This window comes from Phyllostomus hastatus, unplaced genomic scaffold (genome assembly GCF_019186645.2).
Source record: "Phyllostomus hastatus isolate PE091 unplaced genomic scaffold, TTU_PhHast_1.1 phas_scaffold_555, whole genome shotgun sequence".
Classification (NCBI taxonomy): domain Eukaryota; kingdom Metazoa; phylum Chordata; class Mammalia; order Chiroptera; family Phyllostomidae; genus Phyllostomus; species Phyllostomus hastatus.
The window spans coordinates 14,611,083-14,633,277 of NW_025334036.1; the positions used below are offsets into that span (position 1 = coordinate 14,611,083).

The 22,195-nt window shown below is 48.0% G+C and overlaps 1 protein-coding gene across 1 annotated transcript in view; it reads right to left on the reverse strand.

Moving 5' to 3' along the window:
- Nucleotides 1-22,195, reverse strand: part of TUBGCP5 (tubulin gamma complex associated protein 5) — a 45,413-nt gene that overhangs the window by 16,403 nt on the left and 6,815 nt on the right. The window contains exons 4-13 of the mRNA XM_045825064.1: nucleotides 15,370-15,466; nucleotides 14,920-14,999; nucleotides 14,180-14,315; nucleotides 10,410-10,527; nucleotides 6,592-6,681; nucleotides 5,986-6,079; nucleotides 5,217-5,463; nucleotides 2,112-2,314; nucleotides 1,895-2,010; nucleotides 172-440 (exon numbers count right to left, since the gene is read on the reverse strand). Coding sequence (XP_045681020.1) covers nucleotides 172-440; nucleotides 1,895-2,010; nucleotides 2,112-2,314; nucleotides 5,217-5,463; nucleotides 5,986-6,079; nucleotides 6,592-6,681; nucleotides 10,410-10,527; nucleotides 14,180-14,315; nucleotides 14,920-14,999; nucleotides 15,370-15,466 — 1,450 coding nt within the window. The remainder of the gene's footprint in view (nucleotides 1-171; nucleotides 441-1,894; nucleotides 2,011-2,111; nucleotides 2,315-5,216; nucleotides 5,464-5,985; nucleotides 6,080-6,591; nucleotides 6,682-10,409; nucleotides 10,528-14,179; nucleotides 14,316-14,919; nucleotides 15,000-15,369; nucleotides 15,467-22,195) is intronic.

The window sequence follows — 22,195 nt, forward strand, 5'->3', positions numbered from 1 at the left end:
CAACCAACCAACTGATGTTTCTCTCCTTTTCTCCCTCCCTTCCCCTCTCTCTAAAAATTACAAACAACAAAACAAACAGAAAACTACAGAATCATTCCGTGTCTCGGATGACAAGAGTGAAGACAGCAGCAGAGCAGCCCCTGCCACGAGAGGTGCGCGGGAAGGGCCCACCTCTGGCCGTGGCCTGGCCCGCGGTGCCGTCCCCGGCCTGCAGGTGCTTCAGCAGCTGCATGGACTTGCCGGCCATGATGATGTGCTTCAGCACGGGCCTGAGGAAGGACACCATGGTGGGCTGGCGGCTGGAGGGCCCCTGCTCGCTGCCGGAGCTCGCGCTGGCGTTGTCGCTCATCTTCTCTTCGTTCTCTGTCTTTTCCGACACACTGTAGAGCGTGTAGGTTGCGTACCAGAAGTCTCTGTGATTGACTGGAACATTTTTGTTTCTGTAGAGATTCAAAAGAATGTTAGATGTTCATCCTTCTTCCAAAAGAACAGCATATGTGTTCTAGCTTAGCCCCGTGTGTTACAGACATTCCCAGACACAGTAACGTCAGTTGTTGCTAAAACGAAGCAATGTCTGTGCAAAATGGGAGAGTTTATCTGGCCTCAGCTTAACATGAAAACGTGGGTAAATATCTGAGGACTGAGACAAAAATCTAACTAAGTAGAAAGTTGCCTGGATTGGAATTAGACAAAATATGATTAACTTGTTCATCTCCCATGAGACTAATCTCCAGACTTCCACACCTACCCCTCTCCACATAAGATTTTTTTAAAGATTTTATTTATTTTTTTCTAGAGAGAGGGCAAGGGAGGGAAAAAGAGAGAAACATCAATGTGTAGTTGTCTCTTGAGCACCCCCTACTGGGGACCTGGCCTGCAACCCAGGCATGTGCCCTGCCTGGGAATTGAACTGGTGACCCTTTGGTTGGCAGGCCAGCGCTCAATCCACTGAGCCACATCAGCCAGGGCCCATGTAGATTCTTAACAGAATTGCACTGAGTAACGAAATGATAGATACTCCCCACTAAGAACACTGAGAGAGATGAAACAGGACAGAATGAGAGATAAAAGCTGGACTCAGGGAAAGGCTGCCTCTTGTATCTGAGCACCGGAAACAGGGCCACCTTCCCAGAGCTCAGAGGCATCAGCACGCCCTTCCTGTCGAGGGAAATAAACAGCTGTCAATAAAACCACACATCCACACAGAGCACCCAACTTCACATGGTGCTGAGATGCAGATTCTGTGATTGTATTCAGAAAAATCAATTAACTTAAGGGTAAAAAAAAGTAGTGTACTGGCTTCTGTGGGTCAGTAGTTGGAATATCATCCCACACACCCGAAGGTCCAGGTTTGATTCCTGGTCGGGGCAAATGCCTGGTTTGCAGGTTCGGTCCTGGTCGGGGTGCACAGCCAATTGATGTTTCTTTCTCACATCGATGTGTGCGTGCGTGCGTGCCCCCCCCAGCCCCCGCTCTCTAAAATCAATGCATATATCCTCACGTGAGGATTAAAAAGAAAAAAAAATCTAGAGCAGCTAATTTGGAGAAATAAATGTATTCAAGGCCTCTTCAGAAATGTTTTCATACTTTTATCTAACTGATGCTTTCCGCCGGAATGACTGGAGTGGGTGGTTGGGGCCCGCGCCTGCTTCACAGGGAGCGCTGTGCGTGTCGCTAGGCCAGCCCGACATCGACACACCGCCACCCAGAGAGGCAGTCTGCAGGACTGAGCAGTGAACTGACACAAGGGCAGGAGAAAGGTGTCTGGGGGGCCGCGCCCGACGTGCCCTGTGGCGACCACAGAGCTCTCTCGGCCCAACTGCTCTCTCTCTGGTGGTGCCTGAACCCAGTGAAACCGCCCCACGTGCCCTGAGCCTCGTGTGGCCGCGGTCACCTCTGGATGATGAACTCCCGTGCGCAGTCGCCCAGGTGGCCGTGCGCGATCCACTCGTCCACGATCTGCAGGTAGGGCCGCACGGTCTCCACCCAGAGGGAGAAGAGCAGGGACACCTGCGGGGACACGCGCACAGGCCGCTCGCAGGGCGCCCTCACCTCGGGCTTGGTCACTCGTTCCTGGTCACGCACTTGAGACCAGACGAGGGGCCACGTACCGTTTGCTCAGAGGCCTCCCCCACGTTGTCATACTCCAGGATGGCCTTGTACAGGGTGTTAAGCAGGTGAGACGCCCGAACGACGTTCCGCGTGTCTGGCGGGACCTCGGCTATCCCGGTGCTAAAGATTCTGTGCAGAACCTTCAGCTGCCCCAGGCGGGGCGACAGCTTGTCCACCACAATGGCAAGAGTTACTGTGGTGTCTGTGGGGGTCAAGGGTCACACTCGTTAGCCAGGAAACCCGTGCAGTCAGATACCCCAGAAATGCTCACCCACGAGGGAAGGCAGAGCCGACGGGAGGGGGCTGCGTTTTCCTCTCCTGTCTCCCAGGTTCATGTCCCTAAAGAAAGTCCTTTCTCAGGGGGAAACAAACGAACTCCCAAAAAAACAATCTATAAAGGAGCTGACAGGGAAGGAAATACCAGTGATTCTTAGACAGAAAGACAGTCGACCTCACTTGTAACCAAAGAACGCAAATTAAAACTCCTGGACTTAAGAAATAAATCCCAGAATACAGTGGGGCTGCTGTTTCGTGGGGGAAGGTGGAGGGACTGGCTACAAGGGGGCGGCAAGAGCCGGCTCTGACTCCTGAGTGTGGAGGGGGCTGCGGGAATCAGCACACACGGGACCGCACGTCACAGCACGACACACACATCTTACTCCCCACTCCCCAAAGAAAGCGAGCAGCCGCAGAGCGGTGACACCCAAGGAGGGTCTGCAGGCTCCCCAGTGTGTTGTGCCGGGGCAGGTCCCTGGTGTTGATGACAGACTGTAGTGACATGTGGGGTCACCCCGGGGGGGGTCAGGGAAGTCCCGTGATGGGCACAGGGGACTGAGCACTGCTTTGAGCTGCAACCAGAGTGGAGGGAAAGACACCAGCACTGGGCCGCCGCTTCATGTCCGTCCCACGGGTTGAGGACCACAGGGTTTGGTCAGGTGCTGCCTGCAAGGGCGGCAAGGCACTCAGGGGTTCCTGTCGAACAATGTGGCAGATCTACCCAAGTCACCCCGCCATAGCCTCTGCCCAGCATTTCCACACCTTTTTTTAATGAAAGATTTAATTTACTTATGTTTGGAGAGAAGGGAAGGGAGGAGGAGAAACATCAGTGTGTGGGTGCCTCTCATGCACCCCCTACTGGGGACCTGGCCTGCAATCCAGCCAGGTGCCCTGACTGGAAATTGAACCAATGTCCTCTGGTTCGCAGGCCAGCACCCAGTCCACTGAGCCACAGGAGCCAGGGCAGCGGCGCTCTGAAGAACTTGCACTACAGCCAGCTCGCTGCCCGCGCACAACAAATGACACAGCAGTGGTTACCACTATGGTGCTGATGGCAACAGCAAAGGCTCAGAAGCACCTGAGTGTCCACAACGGGACGGGTCTGTGACACATGCATACAGCAAGACACTGAGTTTGTGAAAAAGAATGACGAGGCTCTTCATATACTTATAAGATAATGATCCTTAAAATTTAAATGAAAATAGGATTTGAAGGGAGGAGTGAGTAGACTTCCAGGTCTGCACACACAGAAATGCACCCACTGCATTGACTGAATTACTTCTGGCCCAGCTGGTGTGGCTCAGTGGATTGAGTACCGGCCTGCAAATCAAAAGGTCATCAGTTCGAGTCCCGGTGAGGGCACAAATTTGGGTTACATGACAGAACCCCAGTAAGGGGTGCACTATAGACAACCACACATTGATATTTCTTTCCTCTCTCTCCCTTCCCCTTTCTCTAAAAATAAATAAATAAAATCTTTAAAAAAAGTTTATTTCCAGGAGGGTACACAAGCAACTACGACTTGGTTCCCTCTAGGAAGAGGAACTGGGTTCTTGCCTGAAGAACTGTGGTAGGAGGAAAAGTTTTCTTTATTTTTCCCTCACCTGAGAACATGCTTATTGATTTTATAGAGAGGCGAAGGGAGGGAGGGAGGGAGACAGAGAGAGAAACATCAACGTGAGACAGAAACATCAATCAGCTGCCTCCTGCACGTGCCCGGACTAGAACTGAAATGTGACTGAACCGGAACCTGGGCGCGTGTCCTGACTGGGAATTGAACCTGCAACCCTTCCGCCTATGGGACAAGGCTCTTAACCAACTGAGCCAAACCCGCAATGGTGGAAAATTTTCACTGTCTTTTGCTACTGTTTGAATTTTTAAAGACATGTATGGCTTAAAATACAAATTTAGAATAATTTTAGCCCTGGCCAGTGTGGCTCAGGTTGTTCGAGCACTGTACTGTGCACCAAAAGTTGCAGGTTTGATTCCTAGTCAGGGCACATACGTAGCTTCTGTCCCCAGAACAGGCACATACAGAAGGCAACCAATTGATGTTTCTCTCTCTCTGTCCCCCCTTCTGCAGGGAACCCCTTCGTGTGGCGTGGGAATGTAGCTCAGCACTCACGTGGAAAACCAGTGGGGGGCGAGTGGCACGCAGGATGACGCCCGCCCATGGAGAGGGTTTCCCATGGGGAGTCAGGCCTGCATTGTACCCAGACTGCTATGAGACTTGCTTTTGCTAAAACTCCCTCACTCTGAATTGAGGCAGCAAGTGCTTACTGAAACTTCCTAAGATCTAAGCTAAACCTCCCAAGTATGGAGTGTGACCCGTTCAACCACTTTTCCCCTTGGTCTGCAACATCCTGTCTTTGAAGTTATTAGCAGCATTCTTTCCTTTGTTATCTGTAATGGGAGTCCCCTGCAGTGAACCTGTGCATAGTAAAGGAGGACTACCCTCCATGTCATGGACCCAGAAAAACAATAAAAGCCTGTCCAGGCAGGGGCCTCTGGCCCTCTCTCTCAGAGAGTGGCCATGCCGTCCCTTTTTCTCCACAGGACTTCTGCAGTCCATGTGACTTTGTTCACGAGCAGCCACAACATACACGGATTCTGCTGGCCAGGATCCGCCACACCTTTTCTCTCTTTTAAAGCAATTAGAAAATGTCCTTGGGTAATGACAAAAAATAATAATAATTTAAAAAATAAATATATTCATGAGTTACTTCTTTGCCACGTAATTTTCCAACCTCCTATCAATGAATAACTTGAATGGCATTCCAAGTGTGAGTTGTGTGTCTTACAAGTAAAAGTGAAGAACGTTTCAATACCGTTATTGATGATACACTTCTCAATTTCTGTAAGTTCTTCTTTGAAAGTGATGAAGTATTTGTACAGGGCCCACATGAACGCCTGGTAGGTTCGGAAGGGGGCCTCCGTGAGCTTCTTGTGGCCGTTCCCGTTCCCCGGCAGCAAGCTCTCAGGGCCGTGGCCCATGACCTCGTCGATGAACTCCTGGAGCCGGAACACCACCTGCCCGTAGGCCGCCATCTGCTCCAGCACCGACCGCAGACAGCTCTGCCGCCGGTCATGGGATGGAAACCAAACACAGGATTATTTCAAGCCAGTCTCCGTGAGTTTCAAATGCATATCCCCTCGCTGTAAAATAGCTCCTGTGTGACTGTTGGGAACAGTATGCTTAGATCCAAAAGGCAGCATGAAAATTAATATCTACAGAATATGGAATTGAGGCTTATGCTGTTTTAAATTTGATTGTAATAACTTCATTTTTTCCTTGTACTTTCTTCAAGGCTTACACTTTTTAAAGATACATTTCAGATAAATGCAAAACATTTACAGCATACAGCTTTCCCAATATAGAATAACCAATAAAAAGGAGAAAACACAAATTAAAACTAAACGTAACATTACAACAACACTAAAGAATTCTCTAAGCATTCTTAAGCTGCACAAGTTAATTTTGCCTTTTGGATCTTGAGATATATTTAGTAGCTTTAGTATTGAAAAATGTTCTAAAGTTATACATGCACAGTTTACACAAATCCCATTATTTAATTTTAACTTACACAGTTAACTTACATGGGTCAAATGGGTGACGGTAATGTCGTTCCTCACGGTTACCTTCCCATCTATCAACTGAAAGATAAAGAGCTTCTTGACTCCTGAGAGTAACCTGAAATGAAATAAGAAGTTTAAGTGTATTTTAAGTATAGAAGAATGTTCGCTACAGTATCGATGAAGAATTTGTAATAAAAGACTCAGACTTGGGCGGAGCAGAGAGGTCAGGTAACTAGAGAACAGAAGATATCACTCTTTGCATCGGATTACCTTAACACTCAAAACATGTCAGTATCATCTCAGAGTGAAGTTCAAACAGCCTTGTCAAAGCATTTCCTCCCACAGGAGGTGGTCCTAACAGACCTTCCTGGTTTTCAGAATGTCAACATTAACCCTGGCTGGTGTGGCTCAGTCCACTGAGCGCCAGCCTGGAAACCAAAGGGTCTTTGGTTCAATTCCCAGTCAGGGCACGTGCCTGGGTTGCAGTCCTGGTCCCCAGGACTGGGTGCACGAGAGGCAACCACACATGGATGCTTCTCTCCCTCCCTTGCCCTCTCTCTAGAAATAAATAAAGTATTTTTTTAAAAATAAAGTCGTCCAGACTACTGATCAGGGGACAGGACATACCATAGTGTTTCCCGGATAACCTGTGTCTCAGTCACAAACACTCTGTCATCGGGAACGTACAACGGGTCGCTGCTGTACAAGTGTTGGTCCCTGTTGGAAAGAAAATATCAAATGTCGGTGAAAAGGTTTCTCCTTTTGTGAAATTGCTTCTCCAAGAACACATGCCATTGAGTGGTAATTTACCCAGCACTCAGTAAGCCAGTCAGCATGCCTCAGGCTCTCAATGCCCTGCCCTATTCATTTCCCCACACGTCAACTAAAATGCTCTCAGAGAGGCACTTCAGAGTGATGGCGCTGGTGTGTTTATTGCTGGTTGAAGCCAAACACTTCAACTATGTACTTTTTTCTTTCTGTCAAAATGGCAATAGTGTTTGTGCAGAAAGTGCACTGAAATGGAGAGCAAATAAATGGCCTTACACCAATTCATGACCTTTAAGAACCAAAGACAGCTTATAGTTAAAATAAGGATTTCCTTTTAAAAATAAAAAATAATTGAAAACTGTTCCATTAACATTGTTAAAAACACAGTAAGTTTACATTTCAGGCAAATACTTGATTTACATCACACATCAAAGCAAATATTAACATTAAGGTTTCCCCCCCCAAAGGACAGACCAATGAAACATAAACTCTATTTCACCAGCCAGGCTGATGCTGTAGTTTAATGTCTCCAACGGGCACAAGAACTGCACTGGGACCTCCTGCGGCCAGGGGAAGGAGCCAGGGGCAGGAGGGCCCAGCGCAGGCTGTCTGCAGGCAGGACAAGTAGCACACGTCTCTGGAGTCTGTTACTCAGGCACCAGCCAAACTTCCTCTTCAGCCTGAGAACGGATTTCTTTCTCAGTTTAATGGCAAGGAGATGCACGTAATCCTGTGGTGAGTGTGTCCTGGGTCTCCCTCCAGGTGGGCTGGGCTGGATATTTGTGAGTGGAGGCATTGCTCACGGTCAAGGTGAATTAAGCTCTGTATAGAAAATGAAGTCACTTCGCCCCAGTCGCTGTGGCCAGTGAATTGAGTGCCGGCCTGTGAACCAAAGGGCACATGCCTGGGTTGCAGTCCTGATTCCCCACTATGGGGCGCATGAGAGGCAACCACATATTGATGTGTCTCTCCCTCTTTTTCCCTCTTTCACCTCTTTAAAAAAAAAAGAAAGAAAAAACTGAAGCCACTCCTATCTCTGTGAGTGGCATGTGAGCTGCTGCCTAGCATCCAGGAGCGTCCAGACACCACTGGTTCCTCACGCACAGCTACAGAGGGAAGCATAGAAGCCTTCATGAACAATTTATTTTGTGCGGGAGCTTAGGACAGATGTTCAATGGATTTTTTTATTCCCCTGCTCACTAGCAAAAAACTGTGCATCACAGGCCTGGTCAGGTAGTTCAGCTGGTTACAGCGTCATCCCAATACGCCAAGGTTGTGGGTCTGAGCCCCAGTCAGGGCACATACAAGAACCAACCAGTGAATGCGTCAGCAAGTGGAACAGCACATCAGTGGTTCTTTCTCTCTCTCCCTTCCTCTCTAAAATCAATACATAAAAATAAAAATAAATTATGTATCTACACATACACTTAAGACTCATATATATGTCCATTTTCAGGAAAATTTTCTCGCCTATGAGTACAGAATCCCTGAATCCAGCCACCTCTGGGCTGAGACAGTCTAGCAACCGCACGGATCTGGCGCAGCGACATGTAGGAGGCTTCTGTGTTGTCGCACAGAGGGAGAGGGCAGGGGAGGAGGGGTGGCCACTCGTGGGGTGCTTGCTTTTTGTCCACTGTTAGGTCCAGGCTCTGTGGGCACAACACTGTCAACGTAAGAAACGTCCAAATGTGAAAATGACAACTGCTGGGAAGCCAAGCTTCAATAGATAGAGAAAATGCTCCAGAAAATGGCAGCTTTGTACCTTATTTTATTTTGAAGATTTTATTTTTTATTTTTAGAGAGGGAAAGAGAGGGAGAAAGAGAGGGAGAGAAACATCAATGTGTGGCTGACTGACGTGGCTCCCACTGGGGACCTGGCCCACAACCCAGGCATGTGCCCCGACTGGGAATCGAACCAGCAACCCCTTGGTTCACGGCCCGCACTCAATCCACTGAGCTACACCAGCCAGGGCTGTACTTTATTTTTACATTAGAATCAAAACAGAAGATATAAGTAGGTGGCTGGAAATCCACTGGTGAGAGATTAGGGAGGGGGCGTGAGCGGACAGGCTGTGGTGGGGAGCAGAGGGGACCTCTGGCATTGGACAACAAGTAAAATGATAGACATGTACTTCTTTTATACAGCTGGGGACAGGACAGTTGACAGTCAACAATTAACATGATAACATCAATAATGAGGGGATTAACCCTGGGTGGTGTAGCTCAGTGGATTTAGCACAGGCCTGAAAGCCAAAGGTTGCGGGTTCGATTCCCAGTCAGGGCACATGGCTAGGTTGTGGGCCAAGTTCCCACAGCAGGGATTCATGAGAGGTAACTACACATCGATGTTTACTCCCTCTCTTTCTCCTGCCCTTCCCCTCTGTCTAAAAATAAATAAACAAAATCTTTACAAAAAATAACAAAGAGGGGATTTGTGGTCTCCCTGTGGCATGGTGCCTCTGCTGTGAGAGGTCTGGAAAAAGGAGATTCCGTTGACATCCCAAAGGTGGCTCATCTCAGGTGCAGACACAGCAGACAGGCTTCATTAGGTGAAGACTGACATCTTCTGGGGCAGAGTCCAGCCCAGGATGTGACCCAGGATGTAACCGCCTGCTATGACCTACTTTTATTTATGAAGTCTTCATGTCTGACCATCCTGTGTGGTCACTTTTGGTCTCTGAGTTTGGAAAGCTGCCACGCTGGCCTCTGCTGAGCTGGTCAGGCACGTGGTCCCTGTCCGTCCCCATGTGGTGGGTGAGTGGATGGTCCCAGTCCACTGTGGTGAGAAAGGGGGTGACTGGGTGGGGACCCAGCAGCACAGGCCTGGGTGCAGCACAGCCGGGGGCGGTGCTCAAGGAAGGGCCCCAGGGAGGCAGCAGCACGTTGGCAGAGCGCACATTCCGTGAGAGAAGGGTGAGTGGTGCACCCTGGGCGCCCACGAGGGGCCTAGCCCGGTCCCCAGTGGCAAAGGCGTCACTCTGCTGAGGCACCAGGGCTGTGACAAAGGAAAGTGGCCAGGGGCTGTGTGGCCCTTTTGTGATGCTGGCCTGGAACACGGGTCTCTTAGAGGCAAGTTCCAGGTTCCTCACTGCATGGAAGAAACACAGGGTCCCTGCAGGGAGGGGCCGCCACACTGGTGGCCTGCGCAGAGTGAGCGCGGCAGGAGTCTCGTCCCACACCTGGTGCAAAGTCCTCGCCACCCCCCAGAGCCCGGGTGCCGGAGCTCAGGACAGCGACTGCAGACACGGTGTCACTGGGCTCACACTTTCAGAACTTGCTGACAACGAAGTCTCATTCTCGTCAGCTCCCCCAATTCCACAGCATGTCACTGGAAGCCACTGGGACACGTCTGCAGCCACCCAAGGGCGGTCACCACTCCGGCCTCTGGTGGACACCAGCAGAGCAGAGGCCGCTCAGGCCGGAGGCCCCAGGCAGCAGCGCCCAATACAACGCGCACCACACAGCCGTCAACCTCCACTCCGTGCATGTGGATGCCTTAGGGGAGGGTTCTGCTTGCGGCAGCTGGAGACAGGAGGGAAGGCAGGGTTTCCCCAGGAATTCTCACTGTGCCAATTCCAACCTAGACCCAGACTCGATGCCTGCCAGGGACTTGGCTCTGGCAGGCCCCAGCCAAAGTTTCTTCTGTTAGCACATGAAATGAAACCCTGGGCTCTTACCAGACAGCAGCCAAATTGGAATGCAAATGCAGGCTGTGAGGGAACTTCGAGGTGCGCGCTGTCCAGTACTGCCGGACCACGTGCTGCTCCAGCCAGCTGCGGGCATCTGGCTCCTCCGCTGGAGGAAAGTTCAAGTTAACACGGTTACGTTATATGCTAACGACAAAGTAGGATCACCTTTGTAACAGTATCTGAACTCATGACTCCATTCAAACATTCAATAGGAAAAGGTTCTTTAAAATAACAGCTACTGCCCTGGCTGCCGCGGCTAGTGGAACTGAGTGCTGGCTTGTGAACCAGAGAGCTGCCGGTTCGATTCCCAATCAGGGCAGATGCCTTGGTTGTGGACCAGGTCCCCAGTAGGGGGCACTCGAGAGGCAGCCACACACTGATGTTTCCCTTGTGTCCCCTATCTAAGGATAAATACAATCTTAAAAAAAAAACACCTGACAATATTCATTCAAAACCATATATTAAAGAGCGAGAGAAGTCCCAGCCCCACAGCAGGCTCCCCAGCCTGGGGCCCCAGTGCCGGAGTGCCGGAAAGAGGAGACCCCAATGGATGTGGAGACCAGAGGGGTTCCATCCATCCAGGTGAGATGGGACTCTGTCGGAAACCAAGGTGCCCACTTAAAGGGCCTGCACACAGACTCATTGCCAAGGTATGGAAGCAACCTGTGTGCCCACGGGTAGGTGACTGCATAAGGAAATGGTGAGTATGAGCAATGGAACATTACTCGGCCAAAAAAGAGAATATAATCTTACCGTTTTTGACAAAATGGATGGGCCTTCAACTCATTATGCCAAACAGAGTAAGTCATATAAATACCATATAATTTCACTTATATGTGGAATCAAGAAAATAAGATAAATGAACAGAACAGAAATACACTCGTAGACACAGAGAACAGACTGCTGGTCACCAGACAGGAAGGGGGTTGGGGAGCTGGGGGAAAAAGGTGAAGGGATGAAGGAGAAATTGGTAGTTACAAAATAGTCATGGGGTGTAAAGTACAGCACAGGGAATATAGCCAGTAACATTGTAATAACTATGTATCATTTCAGACCTGTTCAAGATTTCTCAGAGGGGTTACTCTGTAGGGTATTTATATGTGTAACCAGATGCTCTACACCTGAAAATAATATTGAATGTCAACTGTAATTGAAAACTTGAGAAAAAAATTTAAAACTAGTTAACACAATCCAATAATGTAGTAAAAAAATAAAAACAAAAAACAAAAAACAGAATAGCCCTGGCTGATGTGGCTCAGTGGATTGAGTGCCGGCCTGCAATCCAAAGGGTCGCCAGTTAGACCCCCAGTCAGGGCACAGGCCTGAGTTGCTGGCCAGGACCCCAGTAGGGGGCGCGTGAGAGGCAACCACACATGGATGTTCCTCTCCCTCTCTTTCTCCCTCCCTTCCCCCTCTCTAAAAATAAATAAGCAATATCCTTAAAAAAATAGCAGAGTAAAAGAAAAAATTACAGGGTTATCTTCCAAATAAAGAATAGAATTCGATAAAGTTCAATATTCATTCATGACTACAGACTCCTAGGAATGAAACTGCATCAATTTCATAAAGGCCACGTGCCCAGAACCTGTACCCAAGCCCATTACACTCTGTGGAGGAATCTCAGGTGCAGACTTCTTAGGATGAAACCCACCCACTTCACCTCCCCAGCTTCCCCTGCAGACTAGGGGGCTGGCCGGAACACAGAGACTGCTAACACGCCTTGAAGAAGACATAACATATAAAAACCAGGAGAAGGAGATACTACCGTCAATATTGGCAGAAGATGCTGATCTATACAAAAAAACCTAATGGAATAAACAAACTTCTATAATTAAAGTGAGAGTTCAGCAAGGAAGTTGGATATAAGAACAATTTATAAGAAAATAGTGTTCTACACATGCAATAAAAACAAAAAAGACTTCACTCACAACAAAACCTGTTAACACTGTACAAACCAACAAACAGATACTTAAATCTTTATAAAGAAAATTTCTAAACTCCACTAAGACATAAAGACTTAAAAGAAATGTAGGTATTTTCATAGGAATGATGTCAAATATTTCCTAAGCTAAACCCATAAATTCAACACAATCCCAATAAAAATTCCAGCTGGATTTTCAAAACGGAACCTATCATACTGCTTCTAAAATGTCTAGGGAAGAAAGAGAGAGCCAGGCTGGTTTTGGAAAAGAGTAGAGGAGGTGAGGGTAAACTTGCCTTCTGTGTGCTGAGACCTATTACCAAGCCACAAGAAGAGAAGCACTCGCTCCTTGGCATTAAGGAAAGAGGATGGGATGTGCAGAAATAAATCCACGTGTTGAAACAGGACAACGGCGGGAGCCCAGAGCAGCGTGGGAAGAAGGGACTGCTCACGAGATGCTGCTGGGAAAACTGGCCCAGGACGTGGAGAAGCAAGCAAGCGGGACCTTGAACCTCACTCTGTGTGTATCAGTGGGCCTGGCGGGCGCTGGGGAACAAACCTTAGGTTGTGAAAAAACAGCGAATAGGATGTTTTTGTAGAGAAAAGTATCAAGACCCAAATAATCAACACCATGAAAAATGCACAGGTTTGACATTTTCAAAAATGACATCAAAGGATATTCTGCAAAATATTAATACTCAGGTGACTAAGATAATTACAATGTTTAAAACCTAGGAAATAATATCTAGATATCCAAAGAAGTCTGAAGGGTGAGGTTTGGCAGAAAACAAAACGCAAAATGCAAGCGAAATGGTCAATACGTTGTAATGACCCACAGGGACCACGAACAGAATGTGCAGTTGCAAAGGGCCGAATCCTCCACAGCGGCTCTGGGAGTGGAGGAAATGGTCACAAGGCGATGTGGGCAGACTTGCCCCAGAGCTCCATGCAGAGAACAGGTCCAAGGTTCCATGCAGCATCGCATCTGCACGCAACCTACGACCAGAGCCTGCCAACCACCGCAAAGTGTCGCACAAGCAGTCAACACGTGAGAACACAGGCATCGGCTCCTTCAGAGCAGGTGTCTGCCGCTGGGGACTGCGGTGAGCACGAAAGGCCAGCGGAGAGGAAATCAACGCAAGGCCCTGAACACGCTGGTGTCAGTGACTGGCTGTGCGTGGACTAGGCCACACTCGGCCCCAAAGGTCCACATCACGAAGTAGAAAGGAAGGAAAGGGAAAAGAAAGCCAGAAGCTCATCAGGATGCTAAAATCAGTTTTAATGATGCTATGTCCACTTGGCAATGTTGAAGTCCACTGCCTAGGGCTGGTCGTCCACCCCAGTGGCTGGGGTATATGTCATGGCTGTATGAGCATGGGAAAACCACTGTAATCAGGCCTCATTTCCTTATCTACAAAACAAGACGTGGATTTGATGACCTAATCTATCAGGTTGCCTACAGCTCTTTCTAGATTCTACAAATTCATAGTTCTTCACTACAAACGGAAAAAGCAGACATCCAAATTGAAAATTAAACAGTATAGATCTTTTCCTTTTAGTTACCAACCTTAGCAAAGATGATCCTTCTCCAACAAAAAATATCAACTAAAACAGCCCTGGCTGGTCTGGCTCAGTGGATTGAGTGTCGTCCCACAAACGGAAAGGTCACTGGTTCAATTCCCAGTCACGGCATATGCCTCCGTTGCAGGCTTGGATTCTGGCTGACAGCATGTGAGGGCAACCTAGTGATGTGTTTCTCCCTTCCTTCCCCTCTCTCTAAAAATAGGTAAAATCTTAAAACAAAAACAACAGATGCCAGCATCCACGAACATGGTACCTTTCCAGCCAACACGTGGCCCCGGTTTTCTGTGGTGGTCCTGTTCTTCCAAAGGTGTGCGGTCCACCTGAATCCCAGAGTCCTCTCTGCTCAAGGGCTGCTGATCGTCCTCGTCCTCACTTTCTTCAGACCAGTTCTGATTAGAAGAGGAGATATGCCTTACCCTGATACACCAGGAGCTATTTATATTAAAAGATCAGGAAAATTTCAGGAGAAATGCAGCAACTAGACTGAACGGAGCTTCTTCTAAGTATCTGGAAAGTCACTATAACAGAGTGACATTATTTCTGGTGGCAGACATCCCAGCACTCACAGCTCCTCAAACGATGCTTTAAGTATATGCACTCTGTTCAGCTCCCCAGTACTGATGATTTGACGCGAGCCCTTAATGGGTCTTCCATAAGAAACTATTCTGACCTTGGCTGGTGGGGCTCAGTGGATTGAGAGCTGGCCTGCAAACCAAAGGGTGCCCAGTTCGATTCCCACTCAGGGCAAATGCCTGGGGTGTGGGCCAGGTCCCCAGTAGGGGGCGTATGAGAGGCAACCACACACTGATGTTTATCTCCCTTTCTGTCTCCCTCCCTTACCCCCCTCTAAAAATAAATAAATAAATGACGTCTTACTGTTCAGTGAAGAATGTTCCTGTTGCAGCCGACATGCTGCAGAACAGAGGACCCATAAAAGTCACCCACGTCACTTGGAACAGATATTGTTTCAAGCGCAAAACGACTGCCACTTACCGGTGTGTCCGCATCTGGACTCAGGCCAACTTCTTCGCCTTCCAGCAAGTACTTGCCCCAGTCAAAGTCGTCTTTCTTTTCTGAAATGTAACAGAAGAGTCTCATTGGCGTTACCAACTGTGTGTGAATATATGCAAAACTGTAAGAAAAAAAGGCTTCCAACACTCAAAAATAAAATGCACTTGGGAAATGATTCGAATACGTTTTAAATTTCTTTATCTTCAAATGCAAATTTTCTCTTTCTATTACTATCATTGAAAGTAGTGCAACTTACAAAGTCAGAATTTATATTTTAAATGAATATTTGCAATCGCAAGTGTATCCGAGGCAACAGAAATATTTTAGCTTCATAGATGTTTACAAGGTTTTATAAAATCTCAATGTCTAATAATTAAGCAGCGAAACTAAGTTCTCTTTTAGTTTTACAGATTAAGGCATCTGATAACGTACCCACTTCTTTTTCTCTCGGTGTCTCCACATAACCACAGTTGGAAGGAGAGTCAGACAGGCAGAGGAGAAGGGACAGTATGGAGTAATGCGCATCTGTCTTGAAAACAAAAGTGAAGAACGTGAGCCACACTGAGGTTGCTGAGAGCTTTTAAGACTAGTCTGAGTACAGAAAACGTAATCCCTGGCTGGTACAGCTCAGTGGACTGAGCATGGGCCTGTGAACCAAAGGGTTGAGGATTCGATTCCCAGTCAGGCCACAAGCCTGGGTTGCAGGTCAGGTCCCCAGTAGGGGCAACCGCACATTGATGTTTCTCTTCCTCTGTCGTCTTCCCTTCTCTCTTTGAAAATAAACAAGTAAAATCTTAAAAAAAAACCCGAAAAGATAATTCCAGACAGTATGACCTCAATCGTTTTTCTGGGTGAGAAAACAGGAACTATAGTGAAACGACTCCTAAGCTCTAAACTATTCTTTTAGATTTTATTTTTCAGTTGCAGTCAACATTCAATAATATTTCGTGTTGCTTTCAGGTGTATAGCACAGTGGTTAGACAGTCATATATTTTACCTAGTGTGTCCCTGGATACTTCAAGTACCCACCTGACATCATAGTTATTACAATACTATTGACCATATTTCCTGTGCTGTACTCCACATCCCTGTGACTGTGTGTTTAACTTTTTAGAAGAGGGGACTGAACCAGCGACCTTTCACTTTAAGGGATGGTGCCCAACCAACGGGGCCACACCGGGCAGGGACCCATGAGTGGTTGGTGACAGCCAATCTGTACTCCATCTCTTCACCTTTTCACCCCAACCTCCCCTATCCCCCGCCGTGGCCACGGCCAGTCTGTCCTCTGTATCTGCGAATCTGTGTCTGTTTGTTTATCTTGTCTTTCACAGTCCACACAAAACTGAAGTCGTATGATATTCGTCCTTCTTTGCCTGAGTTATTTCACTTAGCACAACACCCTCTGGGTCCTTCCATGCTGTTGCAAAGGCTAAGATTTCATTCTTTTCTTTCTTTTTTCTTTGGCTGAGTATTATTCCATTGTATATGTGCACTGTTCTGAACTATTTTGAGAGTGCAAATGTGTATACACGAGGAACCTGTCAAAAATGCATTACCCAAATCGTAATGCGGAACTGTCTGACAAACCTAAGTTGAGGGACGTGCTACCAAGTAATTGGCCTGTGCAATCCTGAACGTCAAGGTCAAGAAAAAGAAAGGCCAAGGAACTGTGCCCGGTCAGACGCCAGTAGAAGAACCTGAGGCAAGGGAGCACAGGGTTCCCTTTACTATTCTTTAACTTTTCTTCCTGTTTTTTTAAAACATAAACTACATTGATTAAGTTACATATAGAGAAACTATGTAACTATTAAGGTACATAGTTTCGGTTGTTTACTGAAAGATGAAAACACCCCAAGTGTGCTAAAAGCCATAAACTGTGCATGCAGGCAGGGTGAGGGACGTCTTTGACGTCCAAAGCCACGTCCGCTCTCCCCACTCTGTGGTCCAGAGCATCTTGTGTGCATCTCCCAGTGTTTGTTGTTGTCACTAGTAGGTGACGCTGAGTCTTCCGTATTCTGTATTCCTACCACTCAGTATGAAGCTAGGGACCGAGCAGACACTTGGTAAGCTTTCCCGGAAATGAGAAAGTAATAAATCACTAATAAGGTTCCAAGGAGCTGCCCGTTAGTTCAGAATTCCTCACCTGCTCAAAAATGCTTGACACTTCTGGGAAAGATGGAGGCGTGGGCACACAAAGCTCGCCTCCTCACACAACCACAGCAATCAATGCAACTAAAAAATGATCACCCAGAATAATAGATGAGCTGCATGGAAGTCTTAAAACCAAGGAATTAAAGAACTCACATTCAACCAGACGCAGAGGAGGGGCGGACACGTGAAGGTGCGGAGCAGGTGTGGTGGATAAAATAGGGAAGGATTCTTCAGGAGCAGGGGGTCCCAGCCCCACACCAGACCACCCAGCCCAGGGCTCCAGTGCCAGGAATAGAAGTCCCCATGATTTCTGACTATAATAACCAATAAGTAGTTGGGGCAGTGGGAGAAACTTTAGGATTCTTAGGCGCCTCCTCTTAAAGGGTCCGCAATGGACTTAGGACTCACACACTCCCTCCCTCAGGGCTCCAGCACCGGGGCAGCAGCTGAGGGGCACCGGTGGCATACGATGGCAGAAACTGAAGCGTGTGGCATCAGGGCGAGTGCTGGGGGACAGCTTCCTCTGGGGCAAAACTCCAGAGACCAGGCATCGGCCATTGTCCTTCTTCTAAGCCTTCCCAAAGGCAGAGCCACAGAGCAGCTACATTGTATCTTAGGCTCCACCCACCTGGTTCACATGGGTGGCCCTGCTCTGGCAAGTATGTAAGGCTCCACCCCATTCAATTTAAGGGTGCACCTGTCTACGTCAGGCTGCACCAGTAGACAGGGAGTCAAAGCAGCTCTACCCAATACACAGGAACAAACACAGGGAGGCTGCCGAAATGAGGAGACAAAGAAACATGGCCCAAATGAAAGAACAGATCACAACTCAAAAAAAAAAAAAATTAACACAATGGAATAAAGCAATCTATCACATGCAGAGTTCAAAACACTGGTTATCAGGATGCTGAAGGAACTGAGCGAGGACCTCAGCAGCATAAAAAAGATCCAGTCAGAAACGAAGGTTATACAAAGTGAAATGAAAAAATTACAGGGGATGAACGGTGGAACGGATGAAGCCAATAATCAAATCAATGATTTGGAATATAAGGGGAAAAAAATTCATTCAGAACAGCAAGAAGAAAAAAGAATCCAAAAAAATGAGGATATGGGTAGGAGCCCCTGGGACAACTTCAAGAATTCCAACATTCGCATCACAGGGGCGCCAGAAGGAGAAGAGAAAGAGGAAGAAACTGTAAATCTATTTGAAAAAAGAATGAAAGAAAACTTCCCTCATTTGGCAAAGGAAACAGACATGCAAGTCCAGGAAGCACAGAGAGACCCAAGCAGGATAGACCCAAAGAGCACCATGCAAGACACATCATAATTAAAATGCCAAAGTTAAAGATAAAGAGAATCTTAAAGCAGCAAGAAAAAGGCAGTCACCATATTTTTCAGACTATAAGACGCACCCTCCCCCCGATTTGGGATGAATAATAATTGTTAATGAGTTCAGTTTGATTGCTGTTGAGTTCAGTTTACATTTACATTGGTGAAATAGTATATTCTTTATATTATTAAATATTTTACCAAATTTGTGCTTCAAAATTTTCCCCTCTATTTTCCTCCTCTAAAACCTAGGTGCATCTTATGGTCCGAAAAATACAGCACCTACAAAGGCGTTCCTGTAAGATTCTCAACTGATTTCTCAACAGAAACTTTCCAGCCTAGAAGGGACAGGCAAGAAGTATTCAAAGTGAAGAAAAGCAAGGGACCTACAGCCAAGATTACTCTACCCAGAAAAGCTATCATTTAGAATCAAAGGGCAGATAAAGTGCTTCCCAGACAAGGAGAAACTAGAGGAGTTCTTCATCACTAAACCATTATTATACGAAATGCTAAAGAGAATTATATAAGAAAATGAAGAAGGTCAAAACTAAGAACATTAAAATGGCAATAAATTGACAACTATCAATTCAATCTAAAAATCAAACTAAGTAAACAAGCAGAACAGGAACTGAATCATAGAGTGGGAGATCATTTGGGGAGTTATCAGTTGGGTGGGGAAAGGGGGAGAACGGGGAAAGGCGCAGGAATTAAGAAGTATAAATTTGTAGTTACAGAATAGAAAGGGGGATGTTAAGAAGAGCACAGGAAATGAAGTAGCCAAAGAACTTCCATGCACGACCCAGGACATGAACTAAGAGGGGGGAATGCCAGAGGGAACGGGGGTACTGGGTGAAGGGGGGCAAAAGGGGAAAAAATTTGAACAACTGTAATAGCATGATCAATAAATTTTTAGGGATGCCGGAAATTCCTTCACCAAGATTTTTTTAAAATTTGAATTACTGACATTAGAGAGAGGGGGTGGGGAGAGGGAAACATCAATTTCTTACTCCACTTACTGATACACTCATTGGTTGATTCTTGTATGTGCTCCGACTAGGGATCGAACCTGCAACGTTGCTGGACTGGGACAACACTCTAACCAACTCACTCCCCAGCCCAGGCCCACAGAGAATTTTATTCCTCCCCCAAAAAAAGTCATCTAAAATGTAAATACAGCTGACCCTTGAACAACTTGGGGAGGAAGGGTACTGGCTGTCCACACAGTGAAAAGTCCACATACAACTTAATCTGCACACGCAGGTTCCCAACCGTCGGCTGGCCCTTGAACAACCTGGGCTTGACTGTGTGGCTCAACTGAAGTCCGTGGGTCACTGCACACAACAGGTCCCACACACATCACACCGATGTGGTTCAAGGGCCAACTGTACTTGAAGGAAATAAGTCTCACTGTATAAATCTATTATTTAGTAATAACTGCTGTCAGACTGGGCTTTTTGTGGGGAAAGGGGGGCTCTATGCACCTGAAAAAGGTTCAAGTTACCACAGAAAGTTGAAGGGCATGTGTACAGTACTTTGCTTCTGGAATAATGCAGGATGGCGGTCTTCAAATCTTCTCCACAAAAGCGAATTATAAAGGTAGATGAGCCCTAGCTGGTGTGGATCAGCAGATTGAGCGCTGGCCTCCAAACCAAAAAGTCACCAGTTCGATTCCCAGTCAAGGCACATGCCTGGGCTGCGGGCCAGGTCCCCAGTAGGGGGCGCATGAAAGACAACCACACATTGATGTTTCATTCCCCCTCTTCCTCCCTTCCCCTCTCTACATAAACAAATAAAATCTTAGACTGCTGGAGCACAGCAAGTGTTAATTCATAAAAACGACTCTTCGACATGCCCTTTCTCCTTTCTGTCCCATCCACTCCCTTCTTTCCTCGTTGAGCCCTTAGGACATCAGATCCTGGTTAGTATCAAACTGTCTCAGAAACAGTGCGTCACACCCAGCATTTAGCTGTCCCGGCTTGGGGGGGGGGGCAGTCACTGAGCCCACGCGATGTGGCATCTGCTGGCTCTTCGTAAAATTGCCCAGGGGACCACAGGTACTGCTTCACACAGGCGGTTTGGCAATGAGGGTCCAGAGAAAACAAAGCTATTTCAGGGGGATGGTGGGATTCCGGGGCACGTAAACACAGGGTGGCCGATGCCCTGCTGTGCAGAGCCCCGTGATTCTCACAGGTGGGGGGCCACGCCAGGCATCAGCTGGCTGCGGCTTCACTCCCCAATAAGCAGGAGTGATTCGGTTTCCCCTCCCACCAATCAGTTGGTTCAGTTTCATTCAGTTGTGGATCAGTAAGCTGATAAATGATCGGGTTCTTCTTTCGGGATCAGTATTTACTGATTGGTACTAACTACCACTAATAAGGCAGGCTTTACCATGGGGAAAGAACAGGCAAAGCCTCAGGTCCACTGACCACAGAAATAGAGTTTCAGTCGAGCTACAGATAACACCTTGGCTTCAGCTGCATTTCAGGCCCAGGCCCATACAACCCCAAATAACCCCAGGGACCACACCCTGAGGGCATGAGACAGAGCAACAGCGTGGCTGACATCAGGACCTAATACAACAATCAACTACTCCCTTCCCGGCCCACTGGCAGAGCCCACCAACCGAAGCCTTTAGCCACCCTGATTAACATTTTTTCTCTATACAGCCAGCCCCTGGAGGCCAGCGGGGAGCCCGGCCTTGAGCACTAGCTCACCTGTGACTGGGACTCTGCACCATTTCCTCCACAGGACACCCTTCCTTTCTTGGCTGCAAACTCCTGACTGCGTCTGATTGGGCTGTGAAGTGCGCAGGCAGACCAGCCACCACAGGTAAGAATGGTGTGTTTATGGCCCAGTGGCCTGGGGCCACGTCCCCTCCTCCCTCCTGCCCTATCAGAGCGGTGTTCAACCAGGGCCGGAGGCCGGACAGGAAGTGGCAACAGCAGCCTCATGGCCTTGACAGGGGAGAGTTACCTGGACCACAGAGCTGTCAGTTAAAGTGGTAACTGCAATGGCAGGTGAGCAGGGCAGCCAGTGATGGGGCCTCTGTGCGGCACGCTGTGGGCCAGGGGACCAGCCGAGGACTTCCCTGGCAGCTCCTGGCTGCCAGACAGCCCAAGAGGGTTGCTGAGCTTGCCATACTTCTCAGGGTGACTGGAAGGCTGTGACACATGCACAGAAGAGACTGGCGTGGATCCACCCCCCCCAACACACGCTAGACCATGGGTGTCAGAGTCCACGCACAGAGAGGACGAGAGCCAACAGAGCGTGAGCCAAGGCAGGCTCCAAAATGGCCTGAAGCGCCCTGGCTCATGTGGCTCAGTGGACTCAGTGCTGGCCTGTAAAGCAAAGAGTCACCAGTTCGATTCCCAGTCAGGGCACCTGCCTGGGTTGCAGGCCAGGTACCTGGTTGGGGGCCTACAGCTGCAGGGGCACAGAGAAACAACTGAAGATGGGAATGAAAAGGTCAAAGTCAAGTTGGAAGTGACCCTCACTGTTTCACCGTGTTAGTCTGCAGGACCAGGGTTGGGGAGGAGCACCTGTATCTGCTGATGCTGCTGGCTGTCTGATGCTGCTGGCTGTGGGAGTCACGGGGCCTGTCGTGTACTGAGGGCTCTAAACACACATGACACTCTTTTTACTATTAACACTATGGTATTGTAGGATTGAATGTCTTCATTCAATTCCACAGGCTCCCCAGGAAGCTGCAGGCAAGGTCTCAGGGAGCATTCTCCCCCGACGGCACACACTCAGAGAGACTGCAGCTCTCTCTTCTCCA